The sequence below is a fragment of the Protopterus annectens genome, chromosome 3.part1 (assembly GCF_019279795.1).
Source record: "Protopterus annectens isolate FY-2018-M chromosome 3.part1, PAN1.0, whole genome shotgun sequence".
Lineage (NCBI taxonomy): Eukaryota > Metazoa > Chordata > Ceratodontiformes > Protopteridae > Protopterus > Protopterus annectens.
The window spans coordinates 769,902,691-769,923,233 of NC_056732.1; the positions used below are offsets into that span (position 1 = coordinate 769,902,691).

The window sequence follows — 20,543 nt, forward strand, 5'->3', positions numbered from 1 at the left end:
TTCATATGTTTATAAGTTCATAGGGAAGTAATAGGCTAACTTCCCTTGGGGCCATTTTAAGCCTAGCCAGTTTCCCTTTTCATGTTCAAAGCAACCTATCCCATGTGGTTATAGTTTGGTCTTACCCATCCCATGGTCAATAATTATATATTACCCCAGAATAACTAGGATCACACCGTAGATAATTTGAGGGGGGATGTATCCATGCCCTAAAACTTTTAGGACTTGCCTCTGTCCATTAGTAGTACAGGATGCAGTCCTGGGGTATATTTTCTGTTTCCCATCCACAAATCTAAGTTTTGAATTTGGTCAGGGATGAACTTTGTTTTATGTGACTGGGGAGTCTGTTCCACAGCAGCAGTATCCTCTGCAAGATATACTTGTCCCTCCAAACCATTCTATTGATGTTGCCGAAGAGGTTTAGATCCCTAGACTGAGTATTTCTGATGCCATTTGACATTATGATGTGCAGTAAATCCATCAGTAATGGACTGGAGGATGTCTTCTATACCAAAAAGAGGTCACCTCTTAGCAGTCTGTATGATACCAGATATGGTGACATGGCTTTGATTTGGTCAGTGTATGACATATTTAGGCCTTGTATCCTTTTAGTAAGGTAACTTTGTGGGCATTCTAGTTGTTACATATGTCTGGACAGATACATCCCAAAGAGAGCATTGCACTCAAAGACTGGCTTAATTAGAGCTGAGTGAAGGGGGACCATGATATCACTAGATCCAGGCACAATCCCTTTTTTTATAAGCGATGCAATACAGAAGGACTTTCTTATGACAATGGACACGTGCTGATAAAAAGCTAGGTCAGTTCCATGGAAGTTCAAATGTTTGGAAAAACTGCATCAACTCTATTGTCATTGTGGTAGTCCCTTGGGGTAGAAGACTTCTCACAGGATACAGTAATGGATTTTTGGTATTTAGTTTCAGTCCATGATTTTGGCACTGGTTATTTATTTTGGACAGACCTTCCTAAAGGATGGCCATGTCATTTGGGGATTCAAAGACTGCTCCTAGTTTACAGTCATCTGTAAATTTAGTCAGCCAGAGCCCTTTGGTATTGGTTTTACTTCAGAAAAGTACACACCAAACAGCAAAGGTTGATCTCAGACCCTGAGGGATTCCAGTGGTGGATGGGCTCTTTATGGAGGTTATTCTCTCTATTTTGGTTATCTGCATCCTATCTATAAACCTGTTGGCAATCCAACAGGTGACGTACAGGTTTATTCCCAGTTTATTTAGCACTCCAGCAGGTGGTGTAGATGTTTATTCCCATTTTATTTAACTTTTCTACTATGAATGAATGGGAAATTGTGTCAATAGCCTTGGCCAGATCGTGGTATGTGGTATGTACCATTTTTGCCTTCATCCATTACTTTATTTTAGTGGCCTTTTTTAAAAACATCATCAGCTTGAGTTAGCATGATTTGCCCTTAGCAAATCCAAACTGAAACTGGTCCCTATGTCCTGACTGACTAGTCCCATGATAAGTCTTTCCATGGCTTTTTATAAGAAGTTGGTCAGACTTATGGGTCTGTGAATGCCTGGGTCTAGGGCAGGTCCTCCCTTATGCAGCGGAATGACTGTAGCAGTACTCCATTCACCCGTAACAAAACCTGTATGGAGGCTGAGATTGAACTCTCATGTTGGGAAGGGGGGTTTAATTGTGCTTCATGCTGTTAAGATGCATCCAGGGATATTTTCAGGACCCATCAATGCAGTATTTGTAGCTTTTGATAGCACTTTTAGGACTTGGTATTGTGTGATAGCTGTAAATCAGTCAGTTTCAGGTGTGTCTTGAGGGACAGGAAAAAGGTGAGAGAATGGTAAAATTAGAGCTAAATTTCTTGGTCAATAGGTTGGCTAGCCTCAGTATAGGTAACACTGACCACAATAGACTAAGACATTTCTGTGTGATTGTTTGCATCCAGTAATAATAAGCAGATTTGCTGAATTTGAAGTGCTTTTTAATTTCAGTTTGAGAAATTAAGTTTTAGGTAGGATACTACTGAGATATTCTTATATTCAATGACAAAATATACCAGGATATGATCTATTAGTGTGGGTATTACACGATCAGCATACATTTGAGTCACTGGGATTTGACTGAATCAGCCTTTGTAAGTGTGAATTTCACCCATCAGCTCCAGGGTCCTTAATGCTGCACTGTATAGCAAGAAAGGTAAAAAAAATACATGATGATAAACATTAAAAGGGGAAATGCATTTTTATGCCATTGCTCAGAAAGGAAATTTAAATTATTGAAGTTCTTCACTCCTTTGCAGCAATTTTCTAAATTCTAACACTTCCATTTTTCTTTATTATTCAAAGGAATATTCTAAGCCACTATAACTAAGACAGCAAGTAAGAAAACAAAGCATTCTTATTACTGAAAAGTTTAATTTAAATATGCTTCTATAAAACTACTTAAAGTAAACCTAAATCAGCCATGACACACCCTTAATTAGTAAAGCATACTTAAGATATCAGTCTTTCTACACACACACACACACACACTCACACACACACACACACACACACACACACACACACACACACACACACACACACACATACATATATATGTGTGCATGTTGCATTCTTGAATGAGCAACATATCAAACTGCAAGTTATAAAGTGTAGCTGCTTGAAATTTACCATATTAGAAATAAACGAAGCAAATTATATTTATTACATTGCAGAGGGCATGCCCCTCTTGCACCCCCCACACCCCCTTCTGATTATATATACCAGCTCTGAGGTTGCACTACAGTGAAAAAAGGGCAAATTTCATTATCTTCACTGTACGGCAATCTCACACAAGAGCAAAGGTGGCACATTTCACAACCTGATTTTCGATCAGGTGTGCTGACTTCTTTTTGCATTTGAGAAGTCTCCATTCAAGAACTTGTCAGTCAACTAGATAGGTAGATAGGTAGATAGCTAGATAGATAAATAGACAGATAGATAGATAGATATAAATACACAAACTATGCTTTTCATTTTATGGTTTATTTCATTCTGAAAACAAATGTTGCTATAAAATTTCTATCACTGTATGTATCAACAAAATGAATAATCTACATTCTTGTTTTTTTTGTTTTTTTTTTTTTTCTTTTTGGTTATAAAAAACATGAGCTTAGTGAGCATTCCTTTTAAAAGTCTGGGACATACCATACTACATCTTTATTTACACAACAATAATTATTCTGTTTTCTCAGAAAAGGAAAATAAAACTTTTTATTTATCAAGCATCCTGTTTATTGATGCAGGGTATAATCATAACTGTGAATTTTCCATTTTATTTGTGTATCCTTTTGAGATGCTATTCACTACAGCCTTACTAATGAAAAATTTCTGTGAAGGAGAAATGTATCAAAAACATGCAGAGAAAATATGCATTTGTAATGTACCTACTATGTGTTTTCTTCTTATTCAATTGAAATGTAAACCTGACAGTGTTCTTTTCAGACTGAAAATGAGATTTCATTTATTTCTGTGAGAAATCTTTTATGGACATGTCCTTGACCAAACACAAGTGTGTATATAATATATATATATGTATATGTGTGTGTGTGCACACAACTGCATGCAAATCTACTTGTAGACATATATAATATATTTCTAATGAAATGATTAAGCTTACCTTCACATCGTGGGATTGGACCACTCCACATAACTTTGCCTTCTTGTAGTAAACATGTTATAGTTTCTGTACCCTGTGTTTTTATGAATCCTTCCTCACATACAACAGATATTGAATTTCCCAACTGGAAGTTGTCACCAAAGCGGCGTGCATTGATTGGAATTCCTGGATCAGGACATTCATTATGGCCAAATGCTAAAAAAATTATAAGAAATTTATCATCTTTCAGGTACACACTAAAATCATGACATTCTTATATATTCAATGAGTAGCATCGATAAAGAAAGTATAATTGGTTGCTTTTCCTTTAGTTGTCAAAAATGTCACTGATTATTTGAGTGCATACCACAGACTTTATATGAATAAAAAATAAACATGCACACAGTCAATACTTGTAATCATCACATATTGAGTTTGAGTGATGGGAACATTGCCCACATACTTTAGCCATTTTCAGTATTGTGAATCAGAGTCAAAAGGCATCATTAGTTGTTGACCTTCTTAAGGTTGCTTCTATATAATAAAGTATAAGCAGCAAAGCAAAGGCTGATTCCTTCTCGCAAAATTAATACTGGCATTAATTTAACTTAGTACTGAACTTCATTTCTGCTGAATTAAAGAAAAAAATCTATTCATCAATGTTCTCATTAATTAATAGATGTAGAATGTAGTCACTCATAAAATGCAGAAAATATTCCTGTAACTCAGATTTTGACTATCTCAATGACAGAAATCGTTTTAATTCACAGAGACTGGCTGATGCTGTTGTCGCTATACATAGGCTTTTGTAACTTGCATTCAAAATAATAACTATAATGTTTTAACATCTCAAGGTTCTTTCCAGAGCTATGACAAATGACTACTGAGTTTGCTTTGTGCTTATCCTATAATAAACACGTATCACTATTACATGACAAACATTATGACACCTGACTACTGACAACTTTGGTAGAAGTCTGTATGAAAGCAGTATTCACAAGTTTAAAAACAATGCAGCAGTTCCTCCGCAAACCATTACAATCAAAATGAAAACTACCAAAGTGGGAAACGCTCTCCTATGTTCTTCTACGTCAGTATAGACCATGTATCCTTTCATCGCCTGTGAGCCACAAAATATTTCTCAAAAGCTTCATCTGATGAAGTTTCTTTGATTGTCTAAAATTGAGACAAAAGCATTTATCGTGTTGTTTTAACAATAAAGGATTTGGTTGCCCTAAGGAGAAGTGTTCGTGGTTGTGTTTTGCCCGCCTGCCTTCTACCTGGCTTTTCTTGTATTATTGGTTTTGTTTTTGCCTTGATAAGGGAATATTCATTTCCCCACTGTAGTGCGATCTCAAAGTAACAGGGCTGTGAGGGATGCAGTGTTGTGTTTTTTTTAATTTTGTTTGTGTTTTCTTTTGTTTTTGTTTAATTTGTTTTTCGCAATTCGGCAAAAGTGTACTTTCGCAAAAAACAGCTCGCCTTATTACATTTCACTGAGATGTAATTTTGATGGGTCAAAGTACACCCATACACACACATATATATGTATTCTCTCTATGCATAAGTAACCAAAGGATACAAATGTTTATATCTATACACACACATACACACACACACACACACACACACACACACACACACACACACACACACACACACACACACACACACACACACATGCTGGCATTCTTGCTGCTTTATCACATTTATATTCTTTCATATTTTTTGTGTCTTAATTTTATAAAACATTAGAGTAGCACTGAGAATAATACAGGAATTAAGCTACATTTCTTCCATTCCTCCTGCTAATAAAATGTAGTACTACTCATCACCTAAAACACTATCCCTTTCACATCATATACAGTTTTTCAAATGTTCTATATTAAGCATACTCCCCTCATCCCTTCCCATTCTACAACTAAAATATATGCCTCCTGCCCCCCAACTTTCCTGCATCCCATCTAGCCCCACCTTTTATCACTCCAGTTACCCTAATATGCTCTGTGGGCTTTTTTCTCAATTACCTTATCTATCTCCTTCTTTCTCATGCTTTCATCCCATGCCCCTGTCAGAAAAATAGAAAGAGAAGACATCACTCTGATATGAATGATTTTTTCCAAGTTTTGCTTCAAATTTATAACTATTTATATGATCCCCATTAACTTTAATACATTCATTATCAATGGTATTTTGTTAACTTTTATGTATCCACCTTCTATCACACTTTACATCTCTCCAGTATACTTTGAAGTACATTTTGTTTTGTCCAGCTTCAGCATAATAATATCTCCCTGTAGCTCATCAAAACATACAGACTTTATTAAACTTGGAGATTTTCAAAGTATCCCTCCAACTGTTAAGGTTCTCCCTTCATTTGACACTTGACCTAGAAACAGCCCCAAAATATACAAAACAACTCCTTTTCTTCAAAATAGCACTTTCAGCATCTGTGGTCCCCTTGGTAACCATATCAATCTTTATGCATCAAGAAACATCAGTATGAGATATTTTCTGGTTGTTGCATAAGCATACTTTTCACATCTTCTATCTTCCGTCTTCTGGCCTTATCCCGTCATCTCTGTCTAGTTTCTAGTCCTCTATTTGCCTTATTTTCCATACAGGTACATTAGATTTATATGCTACTGAACTGAAGTATATTTCAAACAAATGTAATTAGTTGAGCTGTGTGATTCTTTAATAAAATACAAAATAAGTTGTATTCAAAAGGATAAACAAGGAAAACAACATTAAGAGAAACAAATATGCCATTATTAAATAATGGTGATGTGTGCAGATGAAGTAAAATTATTATTACACAGTTAAAAGACAACTGATGACAAAGAATGTGGGCAAGATTAAAAATAACTTAAATTAAGAGGCAAAAATAGAAAAGAAGGGCAAAATATGTTGCAAAAGTAACAAATGTGAAAAAAGCAATGCACTGTAAACAAAATTTAAGCCAGAAAGAATACAATGTCACTAAAATTCAGAATACAGTTGGTGTAGAAATCAGCATGATGGTACATTTGCTCAGATCTTAATGAATCTGTGCATGATAAGGACATTTTGCAATCATGTTTAAAAGCAAAAACAAGTGTTTTCAAAAGAATATGCATATTGTTGAACAGAGATGTGAAAAAAATTGCTATCTATTTAGAAGACTCTTTAAATAATGAAGTCTGAAAATTGAACATACTTCAGAGGCAAAGAGTCTTACTTGTAAATCAGATTGTTGGAATGAAATATTGAGAATTAGTGGACATAATGTGGATTATAAATGAGATACAGTTGCAGAGTACAATACTGTGTCAGAAGATAAGTTTAAAGCACTAGAAGTACTGGGCCTAAACAACACTGAAGATAGAATGATATGCATACTGTAAACATCTTCTGGCCAATAGCTGACACCATTATGTCAGAAACTTATGACATAGAAAAAAAAAATAATTTTCAAAGAGTTGTACTTAAAGAATTCATTTATCCTAAAATATTCGGTTATGTGGCTTGTGTGAAGTTAGGAATTGTAAAACAAATCAAGTAAGACAGTAGAAACAGTTAAAGAAAGAATGTCAAGTGTGAAAACAAAGATTACATTTCTTCAAAATCAGTCTCAAAGACAGAGTGCCATTCATAATGTCACACAAACATCTAAGATACTCTGCAAAGCCACAATAATGGCATGACTACATTTTAATTTCTCCAAATCTTTTGGGTTTCTAATACCATGACAGGAATGGACCCCATTTCTAAGTCAAAGTACGGCTAAAGCTCATAAAATTAATATTGTTTCAATCTTTGATGTCAGCCAAAAGTGATCTTTGCAACACCCGGAGTGTGCCCAGTAATGACTCCTTCTGCAATTTGAACGGGGCTACATGTATTGGTAACATATTTAAATACGATTGTAGATTCTTTTTTTAAAAGACCCATTGCTCCTAATACTATTGGAATTGGCTGAGTATCTTTCTTCCACATTGCTTTCATTTCTGCCTGCAGATCCTGATATTTTATGACTGTGTGTCTCTCTCTGTACACAAGAGACTGTAGTCACTGGGTGTGGCAATTTCAATGATCAACGCTGCTTTTGTCTTCTTTTCATGGGCCACTGTATCCAGTTTTCTAGCATCTATCTTTTGAACTGTTGGTAATGGGTGATCCCATGTGATGCAAGCTTCATCATTTTCTATGATGCTTTGTTGCTTATATTTCCCGTGTTTTTCAGCAACTTTAATACCATAATGTTTGCACAATCCCCAGTGCATCAGTCTTGCCATATTATTATGCCTTTCAGTATACAGTTCTTCTGCCATTAGTATGTCAAAACCAGCAACGAGGTGTGTGACTGTTTCCAATTTGGTTTTACAAAACCTACATTTATCTGTTTCTCACACATGTTCAATGGACTTTGTAAACCAGCATGTATGTAGCACACTATCTTGGGCTGCCAATGTTAAACTTTCATCTCTTGGCTTGAATTTGCCTCTCCTTAACCTTCCTGCATTCATTCCTGATGAACATGAGGTTCTTTGAGAAGTTTTCTATACTTGCAACTATATTTATGCATTTTCCACATTTCTTGCAATCTCATTTGGTTCTTCACCTTGTATTCTTTCTTTTGTATTTTCTTTTTTTGAACATTCAATTGCTGCCTGGTTTTTATCTAATTCTGGTTTAATTTCCATTCCTGCTTGATGCCGATATGCTTCTGCTAGATTAACCAGAAAGGTTATCTTAGATTTATTCTCCTCATGTTTAAAAACTTTCACTACGGTTGGATCCTGTGAGGTCAGCAGATATGTGTGGAGTCCCACAACTGCAGATCTCTACATGTAATCAATTTCAAGGACGCCCATTTCTCCTTCGGAATGGGGAATATATAATCTTGGTATGCACTGATTTTTATAATTCATTTGATGAGCATGAACCAACCTTCTTGTTTTCCTATCTAATCTATTCAACATGTTTTGGGGCCAGTCAATCACTCCAAAACTGTAGGTTAGGACAGGAAGAGCAAATTGGTTTATAGCTTGGATTTTGTTCATAGATGTCAATGCTGTTTTCAGGATTAATTTAAGTCTTCTGAAGTACTCCTTACTAAGTTTTATTCACATTTGTTCATGTTTTATTGTTGACCCTTCATCAATTCCCAGATATTTATACACTCCCTCTCACTCAAGTTCTTTTATATCATATTCTTGTCCCACACATATTTTCCTGGTGATACAGTTTTCCTGCTTGACAAAGGTTGCTTTTGCACATTTAACAAGATGAAATGACACTCTTATATCATCTGAAAAAGTTTTGACAACTTGGCAATTGTACTTTCAGTTCATCTGATGAGCTATACAGTTTTTAATCTTCAGCAAGAGAAGATGAGAAGTCTTTACACTCTGTTGTTTTCTATGAGCCAAATTATAGCCATGGCCTAAGCTGTTAAGTAGACAACTTAATGGGTTAAGGGCAAGGAAGAATAGCAGTGGTGGCAGAGAGTCACCCTGGAATATCCCCCTTTGAATTTTTAACCCTGGGATAATAATTTGTCATTTATCATGACTTAATTGCAAAGTGGTCTGCCACTGTTTCATGGTTACTGTAATATAGTCAATCAGTGTAGGGTGTATCATATACATTTTATGCACTCTTTTATCATGTTTATATCACGCTATCGAAAGATGAAAATAGCGAACGCTATTTCATCAGACCTAAAATATCTAAACCACATATTGAACATTCAGAACAGTGAATTTTTTCCTTGGGAAAAAATTTGCTATTCCGAAACACATACACACAACACAAGCACAGCTAAAAAACATCAATCCACACACATACACTTATAATCCTAAAACTAACCCTACAGTAAACTGTACATGCACTACTATCTATCCACTTACCTTAACCCAAACCCTAACCCTACAGTCCGTCACTATCGCACACTCACCTAACCCGTGATCTAACCCTAACTCACTTAACCCACCCCAACTCTAAGTCACCGAACCCGTGCCCTAACCCTAGCTCACCTAACCCGCGCCCTAACCCTAACTCACCTAACCCGTGCCCTAACCCTAACGACCACACAATTGCACACTTACCTGAACCCAACTTGTAAATTTCCTCCACAGCGCTGAAGATAGCAAAGCCACAGAACCTGCCAACTGAATTCTTTCCTAGGAAAGAATTTTGTGTTCTGCAGCTTTGCTATTTTTAGTGCTCATTCAAAAACGGGTCATTATTAGAACATTCGAAGTTTTAAAACTTCGATGTTCTGATATAGACCCCTTTTATCCATGAATGTGGCATACTAGCAAATGCTTTTTAACAGTCAGCCCATGCCATACTTAGATTCTTCCCCTTTTTACGGTTCTTCACTATAACTTTATTTAACATGTGATCCTTTGAGCCATATGATTTTCTTTTATTGCCCTTTTGTTCTACTGCCATAATTGAGTTTTCTTCTAAATGACTACTTGTAGCTTAAATGCATTTACCAACAGAACACCAAGAATTCTGTTAACGCATTTGATATTCTTTGTTATTGTTTATGCCAACCGCGTAGATGTGCATGATGCACAGCTGATGTTATTGTTTATGCCAACCGCGTAGATGTGCATGATGCACAGCTGATGTTTTTTTTTTCTTAGCTTATACAGAATTAGTGATGGGCAACCTCAAATTCCCACTACACTTACTAATCCATATGTGCCTTAAGTAACATCTTCCATGCACTTTTTACAGTACTTACTGCAATATTCCACATATTATAAACTTATGTACAAACGTCTATCCATTTTCTGCATTGTGGCACAGGTCATGACCGAAAGAGCTCCTTCAAACAAAACTTGCACGCTGTTAACATATTAAAGAAAGAAAGCAATGGATGTGCAAATGAAGCCACAGACTAAGGAATTAAACTTAGTGGACGGTGGTGGGGTACAACAATTTCACAAGTGTTAATAAAGCCTACCTTGTCTACATTACAAAAATACAGACTGAAAAAAATAAATAAAATAAAATAAAATAAAAATAAGAAAATGAAAAGCACACAACTCTCTTCCAGACTTTTTGGCAAAGCGCAACAATATGTATTTTTTTTTTTTACGTGCCACATGATGTACCTGGTAGCTTCTCTTTTTATCCCCTTTTTTCACAAATAGTGTATCAGCTGTATTGTTTTCTATTAGAAGGCTGCAGAGTTAAGAAGGTCAGGCCACCCAGGGTGCAAACCATTCCCTGCAGAGCCACAAAACACTTAGACACAGACCGTTCTTTCTTGGGGAAAGCATATAGATTCTTATTTGCTTGCTGACTGGGTATTAGGACTAGAAAGGAACACTTTCTGTGAAGGCATGAGAAGAAAACCATTAAAACATACACAATAATAATGCTTATTGAATTACTATATAAAGATTTATCAGGTAAAACACATGTAAGTACACATTAAATTTTGATAACAGCATTGCGGCTTAGTGGTAAGATCTATTTTTTCCCTGCCAAATGTTGAGTCCTGATCTTCAGTCATTGTCTGGGTATGGAGTGCTGATTTATCCACATCTACAAGGATTTTTCTTTGACATTCCATCTTACTCTGACATCCTTGGAGGACGATTGGATATTTTAAACTGTACATCTCTGTCTCTCTCTGTTTACATACACACAGATATACATACATGGGTGTGTGTTGCTGTATATATATATATATATATATATATATATATATATATATATATATATATATATATATAGACAAAGATATACAGAGAGAGAGCGAGCGAGCGAGTGAGAGAGAGATCAATGTATTCCTTACTTTTGGAATAAACTTCCACAACATGTCAAGCAGAGTAGAATCCTTGCCATCTTCAAGGTAGATTAGGGAATCAGATGGGCAGCCTCACATTACTCCGGATATATTTTGTTTTGCCCTCTTTGTGGCTAGGGTTATAAATGGTCTGCAGACTGATTACCTATTACATGCCTATACACTTTTGCATATATATTTTTTTCTATTTACCCTTGCATTTGAACCATTATGGCAATGCAACACCAGTCATGGTTCAAAAGGGTCCAATGAAAACCTTTTCACTTGATAGGATGACATATAAATAATAATTAAAAAATGTGTGACTATCATAGCCAGACTTGGCAGACACTAGCATAAATTGTTTTGCAGAAATGCACTTTCAGTAAATCATTCGCTGATACTTGCTTCATTTGTAATTCATTCCTGTACTTAATGTGAATACTATGAATGCTAAGAAATAGACTGATCGATCAATACCATTTTTCAGGAAGCTGGGCTCTTAGTTTAATGCAGTACTGCGGATCTACCAAAATGACAGGGAAAAGAGGAATAGTCACCACTCAGAGCATGGCAGTGGAGAACTCTGACAGATGCCTTAAAATCAGACTGATCTGTGTAAGGCAGAATAGTTTTACAGGTGACTGTAGGGTGGCTGCTCTCAGCTGCAAGACATTCAACAGTGAACTGCTCAAGTACATGGAAATGGTCAAAGTCTTCAAGAGGGCAACGTCATTTGCAAATGTTAAAGTTGTAACCCTCACATCCACAAAATGAACACTCCATCTACTTTGATTGTTGCTTGAAATCTCGCTCATAGATATGTTGAATAGAATGGAGCACAATACATACCCTTAGTGGTGTTTGAAATTTCACCCATAAATTTGTTGAATATAATGGAACACAATACATATGCTTGGGGGAGTGACAGGCCTCCTTTAAATGCATTTGATTTAAGACAGAGAATTATGACTAAACTCATTCGTCAAACACAGGAACCAAATTTCATGCAGAAGCAGCAGCCTTTTGACCTAGTACTCTTGTCACACTTCCCACAAGGCATTGCAAAGATAATAAGATGTTATACCATTCTACCTACTAGTTTTCCTAAGTGACTTCAAGCATTTTGAGCCATTCTGAGAACTAAGTCATTACTGATGAGAATTCTGTTAGGTTGCTGTTACAGCTCTGTCTCTCATCTTCAGTAAGTGTGTTGCCTGTAACAGTTTTCTATCAAAGCAGTTAGTATAAGAAGTGAGAAAAACAGCATCTGACATCATTAGCAGACAATTAACTTAATGCTTCACACTTTAAAGCAGTAATTTCCAAAAGTGGGAATCACAGTTTTAGTAGCAGTAGCATATGTGTCAGCTTTTCCAGATTTATTTGCTGTTTCTACTTATATACATATTCATTCATTGTTTTACCATCCAGAGGATAGCTGTGGGTGTGAGCAAAAATTCGCTCAAAAAACATGAAGTACGCATTATCAAAAATAACTATATTGCTTAGGGTGGAATTATGTTCTCCTGATCACATAAATATGCAATTTTCTTTCTTTCTGTGTTTTTACTTTGCACATTTGCTTAATTAGTGCTTGAGGGAATCTGCTAACCACCTTTGTCCTATGGGGAAACTTCCTTCCTCATAATCTAATGGAATTTTTTTGCAGACATCTTTTCGATCCACTTTTAATATGCAATATGTGTGCAACAGCTGTAGAACTGCCTCACCCGCTTACCACTACGAAACAGTCTATAAACAGTAAGTCACCAGAAAACTGATAGCAATGGTGTACTTGAAACTGAGTGGTTCTGCTGCTTCTGGAGGCAGGTGGAATACTGTTAAAATGCCTGAGACTAGCCGGCATTGTATCACACTGCTGTTGTTGTTGAAATAAAGCTTATTATATCAGTACTGGGGTTCAATTCAGACCCCTAAACAGAAGAAATGAAGTTCATAAAAGTGTTCTCCACAAAGGAGGCTCTTCTAACACCTTATACATTTTCAGCAACACTCCATACAGCACTGTTGTGGGAAGCTACTGAAAGAGTAATATAAAAAAACTTGTATCTGCCTAGATTTCTAATGCCTTTTATCCGACAATGTTAAATTAAGTAATATATGGTGCAGTGCAACAGACATCTTCTACTCAGATGTCTTTAGGCTTTCAGATACAAAATGAACATTATATTACTGTATGTAAACATATATAAAACATGTACAGCAGTATTTCCTTAAGTTGTTAGACTAGGCAATATTAACAGAGAATCAGTGTAAATTCTCTGCATTATAGCCAAATATATCTCCCCAGGTAACAATATTTCATTGCTAGAATACATTCTTGCCTGGACAGTAAACAATATTACAGATGAAACAATTATCCTAGGTGATGTAAACATAAACTGGCTAGCTCTTTCAAACCACTCTCGATTATCTAATATCAACCTCTTCAACTTTACACAGCTAATCACAGATATAACCAGGCCTAGCAGAAACAAAGACAATGGCTCAATTCTTGATTGGCTATTAGTCTCTGACCCAAACAAAACTGCAGCAGCAGGCACACTTCCTGGTAGCCTTAGTGACCACCAGCCTGCCTATATTCTACAGAAAGCCTCCTCAACACCATGCCAACATCATTACAAATAAACAAGAAACCTAGTCAATTTAAACCCTATACCCTTAAATGAAACTCTGAGCTACATCAGTTGGAATATAATAAAATCCCTCCCACTTAATGAAGCTATAGAGTTCTTCAATACTACTTTTCTTGACATCTTAAACAAACTGGCCCCCACTAAGACAAAAACAGGTAAAAACGAACCATGCCGTACAGCTCTCCAGATCTACCAAACAAATCATATCTGCCAGGGACAAAGCATGGAAAAATTGTCAAAGACAAAAAATCCTTCTGATCTCTTACAATTTAGACAGCTTCGAAATCAAGTAAAGCAATAAGTTATTAATGACAAAAAAAGAATCCTTTCTATCTAGGTCTCCAAAAGAACCACAAACAAAACCCCCAGAAATTCTAGAATTCTATATAATCTCTGGTAAACCCTGGTACCAAAAAAACGATGCCCAAACCCAGATAAAACACCTAGCATAATAGTGACCCTATTCAACTCACATTTCATCAGCACAATATTTAGCCTCACCAGTACCTTTCTCCACGCCGTATTAACTCCACCTCATCTCTACCAAACCTCTCATCACATAATTATACTATCCCCTCCCTATCTAACTTCTCATTCTCCCCTATACCTATTGCCACTATAACAAGTGAGGTTTGGTAACAAACCAGTTTGTCCCGGGACATCTTCAGAGTGGGGTCAGTTAAATATATTGGTAGGAGTAAAGAGGGTGAGGGGAGGTAAAGCTTAAATAGAAGTCATTAGTGGTACTGTTCCATAGCATTCCCTGTGTTGTGGGCTTTATTGTAGTCATTGTTGGTGATAGGGTTCTGTAGCTATCCCTGTATTGTGGGGGCTTTATTCTCCCAGTATACAATGTGAGACTGTGTTTTGGTGATAGCAATTCCAAGTTGTGTGACTAAATCTGAGTTGCAAGTAGTTTTGTGGGCTGTGAGATGCTGTGTTCCTACAGGCTCAGAAGATGCAGGGTATTTTCACGGGCTTTGTGCTGAGCTTGTCAGCAGTTAATTGTGGGGACTTTGGATTCTTCACTTGCCCTGTCGTGCATTTTGGTGCTGAAGGAGCTGTTCGTGGACTTAGACTTAGCTGATGGTGGTCCGCATTTATGCACAGGTAACTATCCAGGCTGGTAACTGTGCTGGTGGTCGGGGGGGTGATGACTGAGTCTTTTTTTGGTTGCCGTTTGGCCACTTTTTAGGCCAAGGAGTCTAGTTTTCCATGGCTGCAGGTGCCATGATTTGGGGACAGGGCCATAATTTGTGGGGCTAGTGTTAATGCTTGATTTTGCTCTGCCCCACATGGCGGAGGTCATGGGTTCTAGGCAGTAGACTGGGTGGTTTATTTTCTGAGTGGTCGCAATCTGGGACCGTGTTTTTTTTTTTTTGTTTTGTTTTTTGCAGTTGGCAGTTGCCCATTGGTGAAGGCATGATACTTGTGTGATTGGTTCCAGATGCAGGGTGTAGAGGTAGTCCTTGCCTCTGTTCATCGTAAGTGCTGGGAGGAGAGAAAAAAAAAAAGGAAAAGTGGGTTGGGGGTTGGCGTACTTTCTTCAGATGTTCGAAGTTCCAACTTCATACCCTGCAGGAAGTTCAGGTTAAAGCCAGCCTCTTATGTTGGCGACTTCTAAGTTTATAGCAACAATGTATAATATTGTCCCTGTTTTGGGTTTTCTTCAGATTTTAGGGCCTTTGGCAGGTCCTGTGTTGTGGTCACCTGATAGGCTGTTTCTGGTGGAGTGCCTGTGTCTGGGGGCAGGCTGCATACAAGTCTTTGTTGGGTCAACTGGAGTAGTGTGGTTCTTCCTTGGTGGTTAATGTCAAGAAAGCAGGTTTGTTGGTGGAGTTTTCTTGGAGGTTGCTGTGGCGTGGTGGAGGTGTGCTAGTTTAGTGATCACAGTAAGTTAAAGTTTCCAAGGAGTGAATAGAGGGGACTGCAAAGGGAATAAAGAGTGTGGTTCAAGGTGTAGTCCTGATGTTTATTTCAGCCAGCAATACTGTAAGAAGCTCTTGCTGTCAGGTGATACTCCTAACTTCTGCATCAGTTTAATATCTTGGTCAGAGTTATCCAAAGGTATTTAGATGATTAGATGTTTTTTTCCTGTAAATATTCAGTGTGTACAATTATTTATGTGGTATTTGTTTAAATGCATTTATTTCTGCATAATTAACCTAAACTTGCACTAACCTCTTTATTTTTGGAGTAAAGTTTTTGTTCACTCTTCAGATGCCTTGGACGTATACAGCTTGTCAAAGAACTGTTTGGATTTGCGGTATGTCCAGATTGTCAATACAGTACTGGTTACCTTGAATTGTCAGTTGGTGTTACCTGCCCATACAAATGTTTTTAATGTTAAGAGTTTTAGACAAAGAACAACATAATGATGTCCTTTTGATACAGCCATTTATTTTCTGAAATGTAGTTAAATGTACAGGAAATTCCATAAATAAATAAATAAATAAATAAAAAAGGTCTGGCTATAGTGCTATTTCTGCTTCTTGAATGCAAGTGTGACTAACAGCCGAGGGAAGGGACTCGTATCTTTCAACTGTACAGATTTTTGCAGAATGTCCAGAGTTGCTTTAGATGTTTGGTTTATTCCTCATAAAGTCTGTGTTTTTCTGGCAGTCATGAAGGGGATTAGGCATTGAATATGATGAAATAATGACATTTATTTGCGTTTCAGAATTCATGTCCTCCTAACACGCTGGAGGCAAGATGTATATTTACAGGTTAAAGAGCAAATACTGAAATTCGTAAAGATATCTTGGTATTAGGCTACGTACACTGAGCCTTCCGGTGAATAAGGGATAACTGCACTGAGGGTGCATTGAGCAGTAATGGCATCTTTTCAGATAACATGAGGAGATGTTCCTTTCTTTTTTGTAGTTACGGATATTAAATGCCGTTACTTTTGCTAGAAACAGATGGAGCACCCGGGGTAGAAAGCTGTAAAATAAAGGAAAAAGGACAATTCTGAGTAAAGACAAGCAAAATATGGGGAGACACAGAAGGAAAAGATAGGACAAGAAGTAAAAGAGTTAGGCTAGACAGGGAGGAAGCTAGGGAGAATGTTAGTAAGAATATATTAAGGTAGACAGACCTGATAAAGTCAAAAGCAAGGACCGTTTCCCCTTAAGCTTAAGGAAAAGTACACCCAGCTGTAAGATAGGGCAAGGCAAGTAGTGCTACGAGAGGAACCCCACACCATACGCTACACATGCAACAGTAGATTACAGTTCATTGTGCGAAGGAAGGAAAAGCAGCACAAGTAAAATACAGAAATGAGTACAACAGCAGCAGCAGTACAAGAAATAAATATCAGCAACATTACATGCAACCTCAGACTATTTTAGGTAAATGCAGCACTTACATGGAACCATGCAACACTTAAATGGAGCAATTATACAACTTCACATTAGCTTTCATGGGATAAGACAATATCCCTGGATGTGTTCTACATGAACTACAAAGTGAACTGGCACCACATCTGTGTGCATTGTTCAATCACAGCCTCACCTCATGCTTTGTCCCTACCGAATGTCGCACTGCAACAGTTATCCCTCTCCATAAAGGGGGAGTGAATACAGACCCTGGGAATTTTTGCCCCATTAGCCTGATGAGTCTGACATGTAAGGCTATGGAGTACATCATCACGGACCCATTTAACAAGGATATAGGGAATCTCCAAACTTCAGATCGCACGCAGTCTGGTTTTGTGAAAGGTAGATCATGCCTGCTCAACCTGGTTGAGCTGTGAATGAGGGCAAGGCAGTTCATACAGCCTACCTTGATCTGGCCAAGGCCTTTGATATCATTCCTCACTCAGGAATTATTGATAAACTCACCAAACTAGGCATCAACCCCTATATCACTAGGCAGGTTGCAAATTGGCTCACAGACTGAATTCACAGTGTTAAAGTAGCAGACTCCAAGTCAGACTGCCAACCAGTCATGAGTGCAGTCCCACAGGGATCGGTCCTGGGTCCTCTCCTGTTTGGCATCTAGTCCTCATAAGTCCAGGCCAACATGGAGGGACTCTGGCTGACCAAGTTCTCAGATGACTGCAAGCTGGGAGCCATTGTTAATTCCCTACGTGATGTAGTCATCCTACAGAAAGGCCTCACTGAGACCAATGGCTGGTGCTAAAACCATGGCTTTAAGCTTAATGCAAAAAAAAAAAAACACATCATCCCCTTTGGGAAAAACTCACTTTCCACTAATTACCACATTGATGTGAGCCCATTGAACACTGAAGGCATTATAACAGATCTGGTGACACATGTTAACAGCAACCTCTCCTTCGACCACCACATTGCCATTGTGGTCAGAAAGTCCTTCTACGTGGTACATCTCCTTACCAAGAGTTTTGCATCCAGGAAGAAAGAGGTCATCATCTATCTCTCTACTCTTCCCTCATTAGGCCAATCATTGAGTATAATCCCCCATTTGGCATGTACGTCACTAGACAATGTAACAGCTGGAGAGGCCACAAAAGTACCTCACAAAGAGGATCCTAGGCCTTAATCACATGTCCTACAAGGGCAGACTCAAAAAACTCAAGCTATTCTCTGTCTCATATCATCTACTAAGAGGCGACCTATGCTTGACTTACAGAGCCATGTCTGACCCAGCTCTGTTAGAAATGTTACATCTAAAGAAATCCCAATCCCTCTGCACCACACGCTCCACAGACCTCAACCTCATTACCACAATCAACAGAACATGCTGGAGGGACAGGTTCATAACCCAGAGACTGCCTATGCTCTGGAATAGACTTTGCATATATGTCAAGCAGAGCACCTCACTGGCTCTCTTCAAGAGAAATCTTGATGAGTGGATGGGATATAGAAAGTTCACCCCGGGGATCACTACAGTGGCTCTACTTGATAGAGGCACTGGGAGCTAATGTTGGGTGGCACGATGCCAGGGCACTTCTATGGGCTAGGCTTGTAAAGGCTCCAGGGCCATTTGCCTACCTATGAACCTGGCTCATCTGATTTCTAAAGGCATCTCCTCTAGAAACAATAAAGGTCTTAGATCACTTTTCTCATATCTCATTAGGCCCATTATTAAATATAATGCACTTTTGGCATGTATTTGTCTAAACTAATCACTCAACCTTTGAAACCTCAGAGATTTGTAAGTAAAAATATCAGTAGCCTCAAAAAAACTTAGATTTCAGGAGAGACTGTGGTAGCCTTTTCTATGCACTCAGTCTCCTTTACATTCCTCCATGGAGGGCTGTGCCTTGCCTTTTGAGTCATGAAAGATCCAGCCCTCTGTGACCTCCTATTACTTCATCAAATAAATGGTATCTGAAATACCTGCTTAAAGGAACTAGTCCTTTGTCAACAGATAATTAAGACACATTGGTATAATAGATTCATATTGGTATAATAGATTCATATCGCAATGTATACGCATTTCTGGAAAAATGTCTACTATACATTAAGCAGAGTAACACCCTTTAAGGTAAACCTAGGTAAGTAATGGGCAGCTTTAACACCCCTCCCCCCCGATGACTATCTGGTCTTGCCCTCCTGTAAGCTGGCAGGTATTTTTGAATACAAGTTTTTACTTAGACTTATAACTGCCTGCATAATGGTTGCCTCTCACTTACCATTAAATCTATAAATCATTGAAAGGGGTTTGCACCTCAGGATTAAGGTCGCTAAAAGCATTTGGTTACTAGTCCTAAAAATCCCCAAAACAGTGATAGAATTTAACAGGACTATTTCCATTGACCATGTGGTCTTGTGTTTTGACAGTTCTTGTAGTACTTCAGAAAATTTAGAACCAAACCATAAACGGACTCTTTGCAGCTCTTAACTTTCACATTTTTATAGCCACTAATCCCTTGAAAAAAGGCCTGGATGTTACACCTGCAGTTATACTTCATGAAATATTGTCTTAACATACATGCCTTGTATTAATAGCTGCATTTTTTTTTAATATTCATCCAACAATGTTCCCCAAAAATAACATTAAATGTAGTTTCAGTTGCTTTACCAACAACTTCATCTTCATACTGCAGATTATACCCTCTTCTCTTTCCTCACTTTGATTCCACCCTGTACTCATAGTAATCTCCTGCCGTTACTTCAATAATAGTATTGCTATCTCTTCTGATTGTATCCCAGAGTTTGTGTATGTGTGTGTGTGTGTGTGTGTGTGTGTGTGTGTGTGTGTGTGTGTGTGTGTGTGTGTGTGTGTGTGTGTGTGTGTGTGTGTGTGTTTTCTAGCTTCAGTAATGCAGCTGAGGTATACTGTAAACAATTATTAATTATGACAATATCAGATATCTAATGTCTCAGGAATAAGGACATTTGTACACTAATCACACCTGCACTTGTGTCTATCTGATTATTTTACATAATCTGAAATTATAATCTAGATATAAGAGATGCATAATTTCTTTGAAAAGGACCAGTGTTTGCCCTCTTTATCTGGTC

At 37.6% G+C, this 20,543-nt stretch overlaps 1 protein-coding gene across 1 annotated transcript in view; it reads right to left on the bottom strand.

Annotated features, from left to right (window-relative positions):
* LOC122797720 (CUB and sushi domain-containing protein 3) overlaps positions 1 to 20,543 on the bottom strand; it is a 5,249,173-nt gene that overhangs the window by 2,795,031 nt on the left and 2,433,599 nt on the right. The window contains exon 15 of the mRNA XM_044066251.1: positions 3,661 to 3,855. Coding sequence (XP_043922186.1) covers positions 3,661 to 3,855 — 195 coding nt within the window. The remainder of the gene's footprint in view (positions 1 to 3,660; positions 3,856 to 20,543) is intronic.